The sequence below is a fragment of the Falco peregrinus genome, chromosome 9, assembly GCF_023634155.1.
Source record: "Falco peregrinus isolate bFalPer1 chromosome 9, bFalPer1.pri, whole genome shotgun sequence".
In the NCBI taxonomy this organism is placed as follows: Eukaryota; Metazoa; Chordata; class Aves; order Falconiformes; family Falconidae; genus Falco; species Falco peregrinus.
This window is the reverse complement of record NC_073729.1, coordinates 23,829,930-23,844,231: the sequence shown is the minus strand read 5'-3', so window position 1 is coordinate 23,844,231 and position 14,302 is coordinate 23,829,930. Positions and strand designations below refer to the sequence as shown.

Genomic DNA, 14,302 nt, shown 5'->3' with positions numbered 1-14,302 from the left:
TCTGCATGCCTGCTCCACACAGGGTGCAATCTCAGAGAAGCTGACGTATTCGTGCTCGTACTGCGAAGCTGCCTTCACCTCCAAAACCCAGCTAGAAAAGCATCGGCTCTGGAATCACTTGGACCGGCCAGTGCCAACCAGCAAAGCAGAAAACAAAGTGCCGAAGGCCATTGGAAAGAGCAGTGGCAAGAAAAGGTAGCAGGCTGTGGCTGGGCTGTGTGGTGGTGGTGGTGTAGGGATGGCTGGGAGAGGGGGAATGTGCCCGCCTCCATTCCCACGATCTGGGCTGGCGAGGGGGGAGAGGTGTCAGGACATTTGTCTAACAACCCCTCTTTAAACAAGCCCTCTGTGCTTTGCCCTAGAGCTGCTGAGAGTTCAGCTTGCCCCACCATCCATCCCAAACAGGCAAAGACGGAAAAAGCTGCGGCCCAGGACCACGCCGAGAATGGCGAGTGCCTGGCGGAGAGCCGGGAGAGCAAGGAGTTTCAGATCGCAGCAGCTGAGGCAATGGCAGCCGCCACCCCCACGGCGAAGTCTTCGAGCGGCAAGGATGCTGTGCAGCAGCGGGGCAGCCAGGCCTCTCTGCAGGAGGAAGACCCCGAGAGGATGAAGCACAGTAAGATTAGAGCCTGGGGCTGTGCTGGTTCAGGAGCCCAGAGAGGGGTGTCCCGCAGGAAGGGGCTCCGCACCAGCCAGCGCTGCTGCAAGTGTCTCTCTGAATGTACATCCAAGCCTTGTTTCAGCATCCTGATAATTTGCCCCCCCCAGTTTCTTGCAGCTCCACTGGGAGTTAAAAACCAGTTGTAGCTGTGGTAGAGGTATTTCTATAGGACCTATAGGACTGGCAATGGATTGAGTTCCCTGCAGCACAGCAGGCTGCTGTGGCAGCCCATCTGTCCTCACCGAGTGTGGCAGTTTAAACTAGGGTCGTTCTGGCAAACCCATTTTCCTGGAGGATTGGGACAGGGTCAGGAGGCGCACTCTGCCCCTTTACTGCAGGGCTGGCAGGCAGGACCATGGTTGTCCCCATTGTGGCATGGGTTTACACTGCTTGCAGGACCAAAGCGAACCACCACCAGCCACCTTAGCTGCTGAGACTGTGGAAACCACGCAGTTTTTGGCATTAGACAGAGACACCACTTCCACTCATTGAATTAGCCCTGGATACCGTTATCTCTCCTGTATTTTTGGAGTGGGAAGCAGCATCTTGTTACTGTTTGGTGGGCGGGTGCTTCATTTGACAGCCCCTGTATTTCACACTGGTAAAAGGCTCCTCAAGGTGATCCACTCCTGACACGGAGCGTGTGCCCACCTCATGCCCTGGGACTGGTGAAGGCCCCCTGGCAGTACAGTTATTTGACCAAATCTCTCTCTGTTTCTCTCTTTTGAGTCAGGAAGGAAACAGAAAACTCCTAAGAAATTTACGGGGGAGCAGCCGTCCATCTCGGGGACGTTTGGACTGAAAGGTAATACAGGGACAACTCTGGTCACCTGCAGGGTTGTAGCTTCTCCCTGGGGCATGTGAGGCCCCAAGAGCCCTCTCTGTGGTGGAGATGCATGGCAGCCACCTGCAGCCTGGGGATATCACACTGGAGGAGCTGGTGCCTTTTACCATAAGCGTGTCATAAAGGCAGTGAAAGGCAGCAGCAGAGCTGGCACTGAGAACCACCCTGTCTGCTCTGCTTGGGAACCTGTCGCTGGGAAATGAGAGAAGAGAGGAAAGGATCCAGGTATGTCCAGCTGTGACACAAGAGTAACGAGCTGCTGGCACAAGCAAGACATGAGAAACGTCATCTTATCGTCATCCCACCATCCAGGGATGTCACAGTATTTCCAATGGCGTCAAGGAGGATTTCTGCTGCGTAGAAAGGCTGGATGACGCATCCATCCCTCAGACTGTCTCCAATGCTGGTCGCCCACATTCAAGAAAATGAATTCAGGGGAAAAGAGATGCGTTACTGGGATGTTTTCTGAGAGGAGGTTCACGAGTTGGCTGCTTCAGCCTGGCAAAGCAGGAGTGAGTGGGACTGTGGTCATGCTCTGTAAATACACCCAATTGGGCTGGAAAGGAGGGAAGAAACCTGGAGTATCCCCGGTGTGAGAGCAACTGGATTCATACTGGCTATGAAATACATTTTATCAGGGACATAAAAAGCAGATTTCCAGGCGCTGCAGGAGGCAGCACCTTCTAGTACAAGGGGCGCTCAGGGAGAGGCACTGGTGGCTTTGAAGGAGTTACACACTTCCTGAAGGGCAGGCTCAGTGTGGTATCTGCAATTTCCTTTCCCCTGGCTCCTGGGAAGTCGGGATTGTTTCCCTTAACTTCCCCACAGAGGCACTGCCGTAGGCTGAAACATCTGTGAGTTCCTTGAGAATATAACTGGTGCCCCTGGTGACCTGCTGCCTCAGATGGAGACTGAAGATCAGGCAGGCTTTGCCTACATCCCCTGGGCTCAATGTGGCAATTGGCTCCCCAAAAACAAGGTGACACCAGCCCGTCACGGGGTGCTTGCCTCCATTCAGACCCTGGCTTTGCAAGGGTCACAACCCAGAAGTTCAGGGGGACGTGGACCCTCGTGGGGCAGGTGTGGATCTGACCCTGGCATTCACCATGTTGCCTCCAGCACCTTCTGTGGAAGCACAGGGAGGGTGTGGACCCGGGGCAGAGCCCCCTCCTCTGTTTGCCAGCCTTTCCAAAGCATCGTTTACAAGTCAGGTTTTCCATTTCTTACCTCAGCCCAGGAACTGCCGAGAGATTCTGCGTGACAGAGGGGACTCGGGCGCATCGCTGCTGCTGGCATGCTCTCGGCATGTGCTCGCTTCAGCATGTGCTCGCTTGGCCTGCTCAGTGCAGGGAGGAGCTTCAGTGGTCAGCAGCGATCTATTTAACAGGCTGAATGGGAAGCACACGCTTTGCTGGTGCAAGTGTGCGGGGGTGAGGCACAGACAAGGTGGGAGGATGGATGTGTTTGGGAGAAGCTGGCTGAGAGCCTGGCACTCTGCCTGCACGGAGAGTCCTGGCTTCAATTTCCTCGCCACTTTGCAGGCAGGCTTGGTGACAGTCACCAGCCACCCAGGGTAGCTGCTCCCCATGTGCCTGTCACCCAGTCACCCCATCTCTCCTCCTGTTTCCTGACCCTTCCCAGCACCCAGCAGTCCCTGGAAAGACCTGTGTTCGTTGTGGTGATGATGGTATGTCATCATACAGATCCAGGGATGAAAGGTCCTGTGGGATCTGGTGTCCGGGATCCCAAAGTTTGCCCGGTTTTCTAAGGGGAACCCCAGTTCATTGGCCCAAGCGGTTAGAAAGCCTTTCTGATGCAGGAGCATCAGCAAGAACGCCACTTTTATACCCCGAGTTTGCTGTTCCAGTTCCCCTTTTCACTTTCTTGCAAAATGCTTTTTTGCTTTCACCCCAGCCTGCCTTTCCCACAGTCTGCCTGGCTAGAAGCATCCTGCCCTGCTTTGCCATGGCATTTCCATAGTTCATAAACTGTCTGGGTTGGGGGAAGAGATTCTGTTTATAAAACACCACAAGCTGTTATGATATTGCTTGTCATAATTACAGAGCTGATCTTACACATACAGCTGTGGCAGACCTACAGCCAGCTCAGCGTCCCTGGGTTAGAGGTAGAGATTTTTTACCTGCTACATGCAAGTTGGTCTGAGGGTATTAAAGCAAGTACCAAATAAAAAAATCCTCTCTACCTCTACAGGTCTTGTTAAAGCAGAGGACAAAGCGAAAGCTCATCGAGCCAAGAAGTTAGAGGGTAACACCAACACAGAGGAGCTGAAAAAGAAACCTCCAGGAGCTGGTGTGAAGAAGGAAACAGCTGTACATCTACCAGCAGGTGAGCTGGTGGAGGCAAAGCACAAGCAGCAACTCTGGGTGCAGCTTAGCTGCTTATCCTCTGTTCTGCTCCAAGCCTGCACAGTCCCCACTTCACCCACCGCCTGTGGTTCCACACCCCTCCTGGCCCGGCGAGCTGTTTTCTAGCAGGTTTGCAAGCAGCAGCAGCACAAAATCAGCAGTAGGAGCACACAGCTTTTGAGGTGTAGCTCAGATGTAGGAACAACTACTGCTCCTAAAATATTGGTGCAGGCACAACTGATACCCTGAAAGGGGGATTCCTTACCTTGGCTTCACTGCCGGGACAGACCGCTGCTAGTATTGGGAGTTGATAGCCAAATCCTGGTTCCCCCTGGCTTCACTGTGACCACAGTTTGGGTCGATGTCTGGGGTGATGACATTTTTCTAACATAATCTCCATGAATGATGCCAGTGCATACCTCTGGGTGTGATTATGTCTTCCCGAAGCCTCCAAGGAGCAGCTTACACCCTAGTGCAGGTTGCTGACTTTCACTGGGAGCTCTGACAGCAGGAGGAACGCAGGATGTGCAAGATAAACACAGCTGCAGTGCCTTGCACTGCTTTCAAATTCAAATAAATGACTCTGATCTCACAGCCATGCAAAAGCATCCAAATAAACAGATTTGGCAGTTTTTATTCGGACCGGACTTCCCTTGCTGGAAGCCCAGCACTGTTCCGCTGAGAGTGTGGTGTGAACTCTGGACCTGAGAGCAGGTTTTGGCCCCACGTATCTCTTATTTTGGGTGGATTTTTAGCCAGTCGCAGCCATTCAAATAAACAGATGCCTGGAAGCTAGCACTCCCCTAGCTGTCTGTGTGTCTGCTGGGAAAGAGGATTGCCAGGGAAGTTTTCCAGGCACACATCCAGATGGAGCCGAGATGCTCACCTTTGTTTCATTCCTGCTAATTGTTTCATTTGGCCGGGGCAAGTTATTCCACGTGGGGTATCTCCCAGTGCACAAGATACCAGTGGGGTTGGGAAGGCAGACTTCCTTTTCCCTATGAACTGCCAGCAGGTCAGCTAGCTCCATGCAAAGTGGCCCAGTGACCCAGTTCGCTCAGGCAGCTGTGGGGTAGGCAGAGCTGCAGGTGCCTGTGTGGTTTGTGTCTGGTTTTGGCTTGACCCATGCCCGGGATGGCACACCTGGTTTTAACATCAAGAACTTTTCCCACTTCAGTGCTTTTCAACGTAGCAAATCAAGGTTTACGACAGGGCTGTCGTGCCCAGCAGCCCAGGCAGGCCGTGTGGTCTCTGCAGCTCGGTGCGACGTCTCTCTCCTCTCCCTCACCAGCAAACCCCGAGGACCAGTGGCAGCGGGAGATCAGCGAGAAGGGAGAAGTTGCCTGTCCAACCTGCAGTGTTATAACCAGAAAGACTGTTGTGGGGCTCAAAAAGCACATGGATGTCTGCCAGAAGGTAAGGACTTGCTTTATTCAATCACGCACATGTGGATTTTGGAGGGGAAAGGATGTGTACATGTGCCACTCATAAATGTGTATTGATGCTCCTAAAACCAGTTTTGGGCTGTGTTTGATAGAGCTCTTGCTGGTCAGCTTCAGAGAGCTGGCTGCCTCACATCGATTCAGAGGAATTTGGACACCTAATTCTCAGCCATTCTGAATCCCTCTGTGGTCTGGGCCCCTTGCCCCAGTGTCTCCAGCAGAGTCAGGTATTTCTGGTAACTAAATGAATGGGTTTAAGGCTGGAGAGATTGTTGGGGTTGTCTCTAATTTGGCCTCCTCCAGAGCCCTGGCTGTGGGATCTCGCTGTGTGCCATGCCTTGCGTCAGGCCAAATAAATTGTGGTTGAATGAGAGCACATCGCGGGGAGACACTGAGCTTGGATGTGCTCAGGCAGGCTGTCAAGACGCAGGAGTTCAGTAATGGTGCAGTGAAAAATTGTCTCTCTGCCACACCGCCATGCATCAGAGCACAGGATTACATCTTCATCTGTCACCTGGCGTGGTGCAGAGCCATCGCCACAGAAAGCCAACGTGGGATCGATGCCTCCTGCTTTGAAAATATGTGGCTCGGCTTTGATTCCACATTCATTTTCTGTAAATGCTTCCTCAGCTTTTGCCTCGCTATTTATACAGCAGTGGGAGGCTACTCTCCCTTTCAGCCCCCCTACTACATCGATGCTGGGCAGTCCTGCCTCCTCTGACTTCCTCCTGGCTTCAGTGGAGTGGGGATCTTGGCCATTGCTGCTTATATCTCCTGTGCTTTGGAGCATCTCCCAGACCAGGCAGGCTCCACGTGAGCTGCATGGCCAGACAGCCTGCCGAGCACGACACTGCCAGAGCAGTCAGGCATGTCTTCCCTGCTATAAATAGGCCAGTGGGTGTTCAGCTGAGGAATCAGGGCTCCAGCCCGAGGAATGGGTGTTCCGTCACCCTTCCCTGGGAGGGACGGTCCTTGCCAGGGCTCACTGTGCCACTCCAGGAGCTGGGGTGCTTGACAGAATCCCTGCCAGAGCAGCCTGTGGTGCAGGGAGGACAGTCCCCAAGCTCTGGGTGTGTGACCACAGGTCCAGCTCTCAGCATTTCACTTCTGAGATGAGCATCTGGCACATCATTAGCAAGACGCTGCTGTGCAGGTACATGTCATCCCCATCAGAAGTGACCCTCGCAGCTTGCTCTCTGCTTTGGCTGAAGTATTTCTTAGTTGGACAATGAAGCAAGGATGTGCAGGCCCCTGAAACTCTTACAAAACAACAGAAATCGGTTTCTCCATTCCTTGCTTGTCACTAAGCAGTCTGCCCTGTTCCCTTTGGTTTTGGAAAGGAAATAAGGGATGGGGACAGTTGCAACGTGCTCGGGCCTGAAGGAGAAGAGGGCAGGTATATCCTTCCAGCATCCCAGGTGGGAGGGCTTGTTAGAATATACACATGGCACATTCTTCAGTGTTGACCGGAGGAGTAAACCCCAAATTGCTGAGGTTGGTATCTGATGAGGTAAGGAGCTTTTAGCATCCACCTTGTTAGGTTCAAGCGCTTGGGTCTGGAACAACATTAACTGATGGGAGCTCAGGTACAAGTGAGTCATGCCCAGCTGGCTGCAGTGAGTTTATTCTTCATTTTCCTGGAGTTCCAGGATGAGGAGGGATTTGCAGCTCCATCTTCATTCCCTCTCCAGCCTCTAGTCCAGGCTTGATTGAAGGGGAAGTGGAGCATCAGCTGGGCCGGAGAAGCAGGAACAGCCATGGCCATCCAGGCACTGGCTCCCTGTCTGGACATTCTGTCTCTCCCAGAGCGTTCAGCTCCTGAGTCAATAAATTCTGGTACCTGCCCCAGCAAAAGTCATGATCTGGTTACTGTCATTGCGAGTTCCCCTTGTACGTCGCTGTGTGCACTTAATGCATCTCCCCAGTCACTCGGGCGGCCAAGTTGGGTCAAACAGCAGAGCAGTATGAGGCAGGAAGCATTCTGCTGTGATCGTGTCCAGCAGCGTCTTAATTTCAAACAGCCCAGGCGCCCAGAAAGCGTATTGTACGCCAGCATCTGTTGTAGTTAATAGGGCTGCAGAGCACAGTCCGCTGACATATTGGTAGATCAAAGCTTCTTCTCTTTCCTAACCCTTTAACAGGAAGACTTAAGACACCAGGGCCAGATGTTTCCAGCCAGTGGGGCTTTAAATCTACATCCAAAGTGGAATGTTTTCCAAAAAAACGGGGCATGTGGGTTTGATATCAGTATCCAGGACAACAGAGAGAAACAGGCTGGTCTTGGGATGGGGGACGGGGACGCTGCGTTGCCTGCTGGGTCCCACCTCCGGGTACTGCTGCAGCAACAGCTACCCATGGGGCTTATTGACAAGCGGCAGCAGCCCTTGGAAAATGAGCGGTGGACTGTGGCCTCCACGGTGACTTGCCTTTAATTCATTCAGCTGCAGGATGCCTTGAAGTGTCAGCACTGCAAAAAGCAGTTCAAGTCCAAGGCTGGGCTGAATTACCACACCATGGCTGAACACGTCAGCAAGGTAAGAGCGCTGGGCTGCTCTTGTCTCGCACCTTGTTTCTCTCTGTCTTGCAGAAGGCGAAGCAATCAGCAGCCCGCTTTCCTTTGTCTTTGTAAAGGAAGGATTCACAACACCATCTTTGCAGCATTTCACATACTGCTCATGCAGACGGTGGCCTTCCCCCGTCCCTGCCAAGGAAAGCCATCCCTTCCCAGGTGGCTAGTTAGGCTCATGTTGATCCTGGGGAGTAGAGCAGAGGACTGAAAAAATAAAAGTGTTTCAAATCCCAGAATGGGGGAAGATTCAGTGAGTACAGTGAGGCGAATTTTGAGTGGCAAAGCTCTGCCTCCAAAACTGTGCCTGCAAATCTGGGACTGATAGGTTCTGCCTTGCACAAATCTCAAAATCTAGGCTTCAGCTCTCCACCGTGCATGTGAGAAGTAGCCACAAATTTACCTGAATAAAATCTGGCAGGCACTAATTTAGATGTTGTTCTTAATAATCTGGTCATGTACATCTCCGAGATAACGGGGCAAGGCATAACCACATTTCTATGTGTCCCGTGCTTACCAGTTGTGACTTGTCTTTTACCTGTGCATTAACCTCCTGCTCTTCAGTCTGGCTGGTGAATCCTCCGTGCAGGAGCTGCTCCTGGGTTTCTCAGCTGGCCTTTTGGGTGCAAATGCAGGAAAGGCAGGAGCAGATCTGGCACGTAACAGCGAAGGCATTGGCGTGCAGTAAAGCAGTGGGAGATCCAACTCCATTAACAAGAGGTTCCCCCTGGGCAAGGGCAGCTCCTGCGAGACAGAGGTTTACCACCCACTCCTGGCACAGAGGACATGAGTGAATGGTTGACTCTGTCGCTTCTGTTACTTCCTTGTTTCCAGCCTGTTCCTGTGGAAACCGCTGGACTTGGTGAACAGGAAGAGCGGGAAAGGCTGAGGAAAGTGCTAAAGCAGATGGGAAAACTGAAATGTCCCAATGAGGTACGAGAACAATTCCTGTTTCTCGTTCTGTGGAAAGGTGGAAGGAGTGAGTCCCAATGCAGAGGGGGGCGTGCACTCTCCAGGCATCCCTTGGCATGTGCTCGATTTTTTTTCGCCTTAGCACCGCCATCCCGATCCCTGTCCTGCTGGCTCTGTGCACTCCGGCAGCGGGCCATCCCGGCAGGCAGGTGGGCATAGGGCAGGTTGAGGAGCGCTGAAGGGCAGGTTCTGCCTCCTGAGCTCAGGAGGGGGCACGGCCGGCGCTGTCCTGGGCACAGGGTAAAATTGCGAACCGATTGCAGACAAGTCACGACCAGGTAATGGAGGTGTGTGGCAGAGGTTTGTCCCCACAGATGCTTTACTCTCTGCAGGCAGTGCCTGCCCAATGCCTTCCTCCCACTGCCCACCATGCCTCTCTCCCAAGAACTCTGTTGGTGTGTTGGGGCGAGAAGCGCCAGGGGTGGGGGCCACTCCCCCCACCCCTCCGTTGCTGTTGTGCCTTTGTGTGGCTCTCTGGGGGAGAGGGGCTGGCCAGCGATCCCCCGTCGCTGGGAGGGGACGGGTTGACGGAGCTGCTCTGTGGAGGGGTCTCCCTGGGATGTGTTCCTCCCTGGAGCAATGGCACCCCGACTGTTTCGACATGGGTGCATGAAGCCCCAGCCCTCCTTAAAACCCTCCCCTTCTCCCTGTCACCGCAGGGCTGCGTGGCCAATTTCTCCAGCCTAATGGGCTACCAGTACCACCAGAAGCGGTGCGGGAAGCAGCTCGCCGAGGCCGACAAGCCTGTCTTCAGCTGCCCACACTGTGGCAAGAAGTACAAATCCAAGGCTGGCCACGACTACCATGTGCGGTCAGAACACATGGCCTCGGTGAGCCCCCTGGACGCCTCCACAGCCCAAGGAGTGGGGCCATCCCCCCCTGGGGGTGACTGCAGAGCTGCAGAGCCTGCGGGCAGGACAGAGCCGGGCAGGGCCGGGCCGGGCAAGGCAGGTGCAGATGTCGGACTGATGTTGTTTTCTCCCTCGCATCACCACGCGCGTGTGTTGTACCATGCGGTGTCGGGGTGGGGAATGGGCTGCAGCCTCCTCCACCCCTCCAGAAAAGCTGAATTGCTGCGTTTACGGGAGTGAAGTGGTTGGCAGCGTTTCCCTTCCCTGGTGCCCACAGGGCTGTGCTGCAGCCCACCCTGCATCCATGCTCTGCAGGGAACAAACACAGAGCTCCGGCTGCTCCCTTGGCAGAGAGCAAGTGCCGGCTGCTTGCCAGTTCTGGGGTGGCAGGATCTGTCCCTAGGGAGCATCCTTTTCTGTTCTGTTGATTCCTAATGACAGTGCATCTGACGCTAATAACTCCCCAACTCTAATAAATCGAGACGTTTTTACACGTGGGAGTGCGAAAGGACACAGTCAGTCTTAACACATGGCTGTCTGCTGGGCAGGGGGAGGTAGGGGTGCTCCCCTTGTTCCCTTGCTCAGGTGCAGAGCCACGCTGGTGTCTCTGCAGCCTCTGCCTGCACAAAGCAGGTCTACAAACGCAAGCCCAGCCCCCACATGCCCATCCCGGGGCCAGAGAGCTTGCCTCTTCTCCCCTCATTGTGCCCTTCCTGACTGTTGCAGCCTTCGGAGGAGCCAGAGGTGAAGCCGGAGCCTGGCCCCGTAGAAGATTTTGAAAGGACCCCAAGTGGCCGCATCCGTCGGACATCAGCCCAAGTAGCCGTCTTCCACCTTCAGGAGATAGCGGAGGACGAGCTTGCCAAGGATTGGACCAAGCGGAGGATGAAGGACGACCTGGTGCCTGAAACGAAGCGGGTGAGAAGCCTTTACTTCTCTTTTATTTTTTTTTCTTCCTTTTTTTTTTTTTTTTTCACTAGCTGTACACAGAGATCCTGGGATGCTAGTGTGGCCTCAGCTGGCTGAGAGCTCGTGTGTCTCATTTTTTGTGCCTTAAATCACTTAGATGTGATGGCAAATTTATTGCTAAAGAGCCCACCCAGCAGAGGTCTGCAGGCTCTGTACAAGCCTGGTAGCAGGCGGCTTTGCCCTTGCCGCTGCAAGGACACAAGTCTAAATGGAGCAAAAGGTGGTGCTTTGTGGGCAGTGGAAAGGTCAGAGTCCAGCCCAGAGGATATTGTGGAGGGAGGTCAGTTCTGGTCTGTGCTCAGGAGTGAAGCAGGGCTGGCAGCCAAGAGGAGCACACAAAGAGAGCAGAGGTTGGATCTGAAACCATCTTCCTTGCACTGTCAGTGAGCAAAGATGCCCCAGGCGGAATTTCTTCCCTTCTGTGTCTCTTCCTTAATTTCTGGGAGATGCTTTGCCGGAGGTAAAGGGCCTGCAGCGTTGCCGGCGCGTGGAGGCAGGGCTGAGCCCTGCAGTCTCCAGCAGCCGTGCACACATGGCCTGGTGCTGCGGGATCTGTGCAGTGAACGCTGGTGCCCTGGCGGTCTTGAGCTTCATGGAGGCATTGGAGTAACATGTTAAATCAAACATCCCTCCTGGCTGTGGGAGGTGGTGATTCCTGGGAATGTCCCAGAGCTGATATTCCCTGCAGGAGTGCTCCTTCAGGACTATATAATGAATGAAGCAGCAGCAAGTCATAAACTTTTTCAGTGTAAAAGTGAGAAATGAGAGGGGGCTAGAGTTTTATAATCCTATGGTTGATACTTTTTGGCCCATGCTAGGACTCAGTGCAGAGCCATCCTGCAAGTCTCTGCACAAGCTGCAGCCTGTTTCCTGAGCAAGTAGCTCTGCGGTTAGGTACCAGCTGTTTTCCTTGCTCTGAACAGTCCTGGGCATCTCTTGTCCAGTGCTCTGAAGTTCACCCTGGGTGGGATAATTGGGCACATTGTAAAGATCGGAGTGAGGAGCAGAGGGCAGCAGGTTAAAGCTTTGCCACAGGGAGTGTGGCAGTGCCTCTGCCGTGGGCGTGCAGAGTGCAGGAGAGCCCCAGCCCAAAGGACCTGCCTCAAGCCAGGAAAACAGCCCAAGTCCCAGAGTCAGCCTAGAGAAGTGATGTGGCTCGCTCCAGGAAAATGGGTGGCAAACCAGGAAAGCTTCAGCCAAAATGCCTTTCCACTGCCGCAGCCTGTCCCACACTGTCCTGGCACGTGTATGTTCTCGGCAGAAGTGCCACCATCCTCCTGCAGAGACCTGGAGGAGCTCAGCCTGACTCAGCTCCCAGTCTGCACGCAGTGGGCAGATGAAAAACCAGCACACAAACAAACCAGTATCTTCTTTACCCGCCTTGGCATCCCGGTGAGGCAGCTGGCGCAGAAGGGGATCCGGACATGGTGCTGCCATCCACCTTGGAGCAGAGCTGGGGGTTTTAGGTCTAGAACTGGTTGGAAACTTTTTGTTTCCTCAATGCTTGGTGTTGTCATTGTTGGTTTCCAGATGACTTCAGCTGCAATGCATTTATAACATAAAAAATTCAAACCCAAAGTAGCTGTTTCATTTCAAATACTGTGGGAGAAGAGGTGTGGTGCTCTCTTCTCCCCCCTCCAGCCTCAGCACTTGCATTCCTCTCTTTCCTCTTTGAATAGCTCCCCTTACTTTGGGTATTTTCTGTTTGAATTGAGGGAGCAGCCAGGACTCCCAGGCCTGGACAAAGGGGCCCATGTGCAAGCTGACATACAGAGGCATCGTAAAGGTCTCAGCTGCTGGCGTAATTGCTCTGTGACATGCTGTTTGTGGTGGTTTGTTTTTTTTTTATGAGACTTCTTGTGTTCAGAGTTTAATTGAGCTCCATCTCGGTGTTAGAAAAACAAAGAGAATTGCTGTGAGGGTGGCGGAAGCAGGTTTGCATTGAAGGTGGGCAAGGGAGGAGCTGGACCGGCTTCCAGGTGGCAAAACAAGGCTCTTGGGCTGGAGGATCGGGACCTTGGGTCCTGCATGGGCTGCTCTCCCCAGCTGTGCTGGCCGTGTGTCGCACAGATGGATTTCAGGGGAGGTCAGTGCGGTGGGCGAATGTGTGTAGCTGTGAGACTGTCACGTTCCCTTGACAACACTCTAAAATATAATCTGTTCAGTCTATGACATTTTTTCTCGACGAGCAATGCTGGAAAGAGGTGGGAGGTAGGTTCTGCCTGGGGAAGCTGGTGGGAGCTTGCTGACTTCAGCACGCGTGGTGCTGCTCTGCTGAACATCATCTTGCATCGCTCAGGACTGCTCTGCGTTTACAAGTTGCTTTAATTCAGGGTGTGGAAAAAAAACTCCCAACTGCAAGTGACTCTAACATGCCAGCAAGCGCCCAGTTTGACCCTGTTACAGCCCCAAAAATAGCCTTTCCCTCAGAACTGGCTTCAGCCGTGCTGGCAGCACAGCTCTGTGGCAGGTCCAGCCCCAGGCAGCGTGGGAGGCTCGGAGGAGTGGGCAGCATCCCCGTGGCCCAGTGCCACCACCCTGCTGAGCATGCATGATGGCCATCCCTCCAAGGGAGCGGACACACAGAGCCACCAGAGTGGCAGAAGGACAAGCGCCAGTTAACCGTGACCAGGGCAGTAGGACTGATGGTTCCCAGAGGAGATGCCACGCCACCACCTCTTTTTTTCCCACGGGCCGTATCCAGCTGTTGGGAGTACACTGCCAGGCACACAGACACCCCCTGCTCTGCCACTGCCTTGGACCTGGAGAGAGGTGGGATGTCAGGGATCGGCAGCAGATTTCAACTGCTTCTGCACCATCTCGGCAGGACCAGGGGATTTCCAGGGTCCTGGAGGGACAGATGCTTTCCAGCTCGGTCTGTAACCTGGGCTTGCTGCAGCACAGGACTCGCTCTGTCCCCGAGTTGTCCAGTTACCGCCACGGTCCCAGCAGTTAACGTGGTTTTTAAGGGAGCTGATGAGGAAAGCCATCCCTCCTCTCCATCCCTTTTCCAGGCAGCAAAGCTTTTCCACAGGGGAAGGCAAACAGCTCCTCAGCAAGCCGATGGGGTACAGGGGCTCACAGCCTCCTGGCAGGCATGGTCCCACTGCAGCCCCCGCACCGTGGCCTGCCCTTATGGCCACGTGGCAACCAGTCCCAGCCGGGGAGAGGGATGTTGGGTTTGGATCCTGTTGGTGGCCCATGGTGGGATGCGTTCGCCTTTCCCCAGGAGGACGGATTCCTTCGCACCAAAGCTATGGCATTAGAATAAACGATTGCTGCTCAATCCCAGGCCCTGCGCTGCCTTCATTCTGCACTAACCAAATCCAGCATTTCTAAATATACACTGGAGTCTTATTTTCTCGCTCCGATCTTTATTTGCCTCTGGATAAGCTGAAACAGATGGAGTGTTTCACAACGGCTGCTTGCTGGGGATGTCAGATGGGGAAGGGCACACCCCTGCTGCTTTTCTGGGAAAAATCCCCTTTCCAGAAGCTCCATGAAGATGAATCCAGTCCTCAACCTCCTCAGGCCGTCGCTGGGGCCATCGCCTGCCCGTGAGCAGTCTTGGGGCCACCGCAGAAGAAGTGAGAGACCAACAGGTTCCCAGCTTGGTGGCGTGGGCAGGCGG

The 14,302-nt window shown here is 54.0% G+C and overlaps 1 protein-coding gene across 7 annotated transcripts in view; it reads left to right on the top strand.

The window, feature by feature from the left end:
- ZNF512B (zinc finger protein 512B) overlaps positions 1-14,302 on the top strand; it is a 35,708-nt gene that overhangs the window by 9,852 nt on the left and 11,554 nt on the right. For 4 of the 7 annotated variants that reach the window (XM_055813947.1, XM_027790179.2, XM_055813949.1 and 1 more), the window contains 9 exons: positions 23-195; positions 363-616; positions 1,395-1,466; positions 3,717-3,851; positions 5,163-5,287; positions 7,755-7,847; positions 8,714-8,812; positions 9,511-9,798; positions 10,429-10,620. In XM_055813947.1, the coding sequence (XP_055669922.1) occupies positions 23-195; positions 363-616; positions 1,395-1,466; positions 3,717-3,851; positions 5,163-5,287; positions 7,755-7,847; positions 8,714-8,812; positions 9,511-9,798; positions 10,429-10,620 (1,431 nt within the window). The remainder of the gene's footprint in view (positions 1-22; positions 196-362; positions 617-1,394; positions 1,467-3,716; positions 3,852-5,162; positions 5,288-7,754; positions 7,848-8,713; positions 8,813-9,510; positions 9,799-10,428; positions 10,621-14,302) is intronic. The other 3 variants (XM_013301159.3, XM_055813952.1, XM_055813950.1) reach the window with 3 other exon arrangements.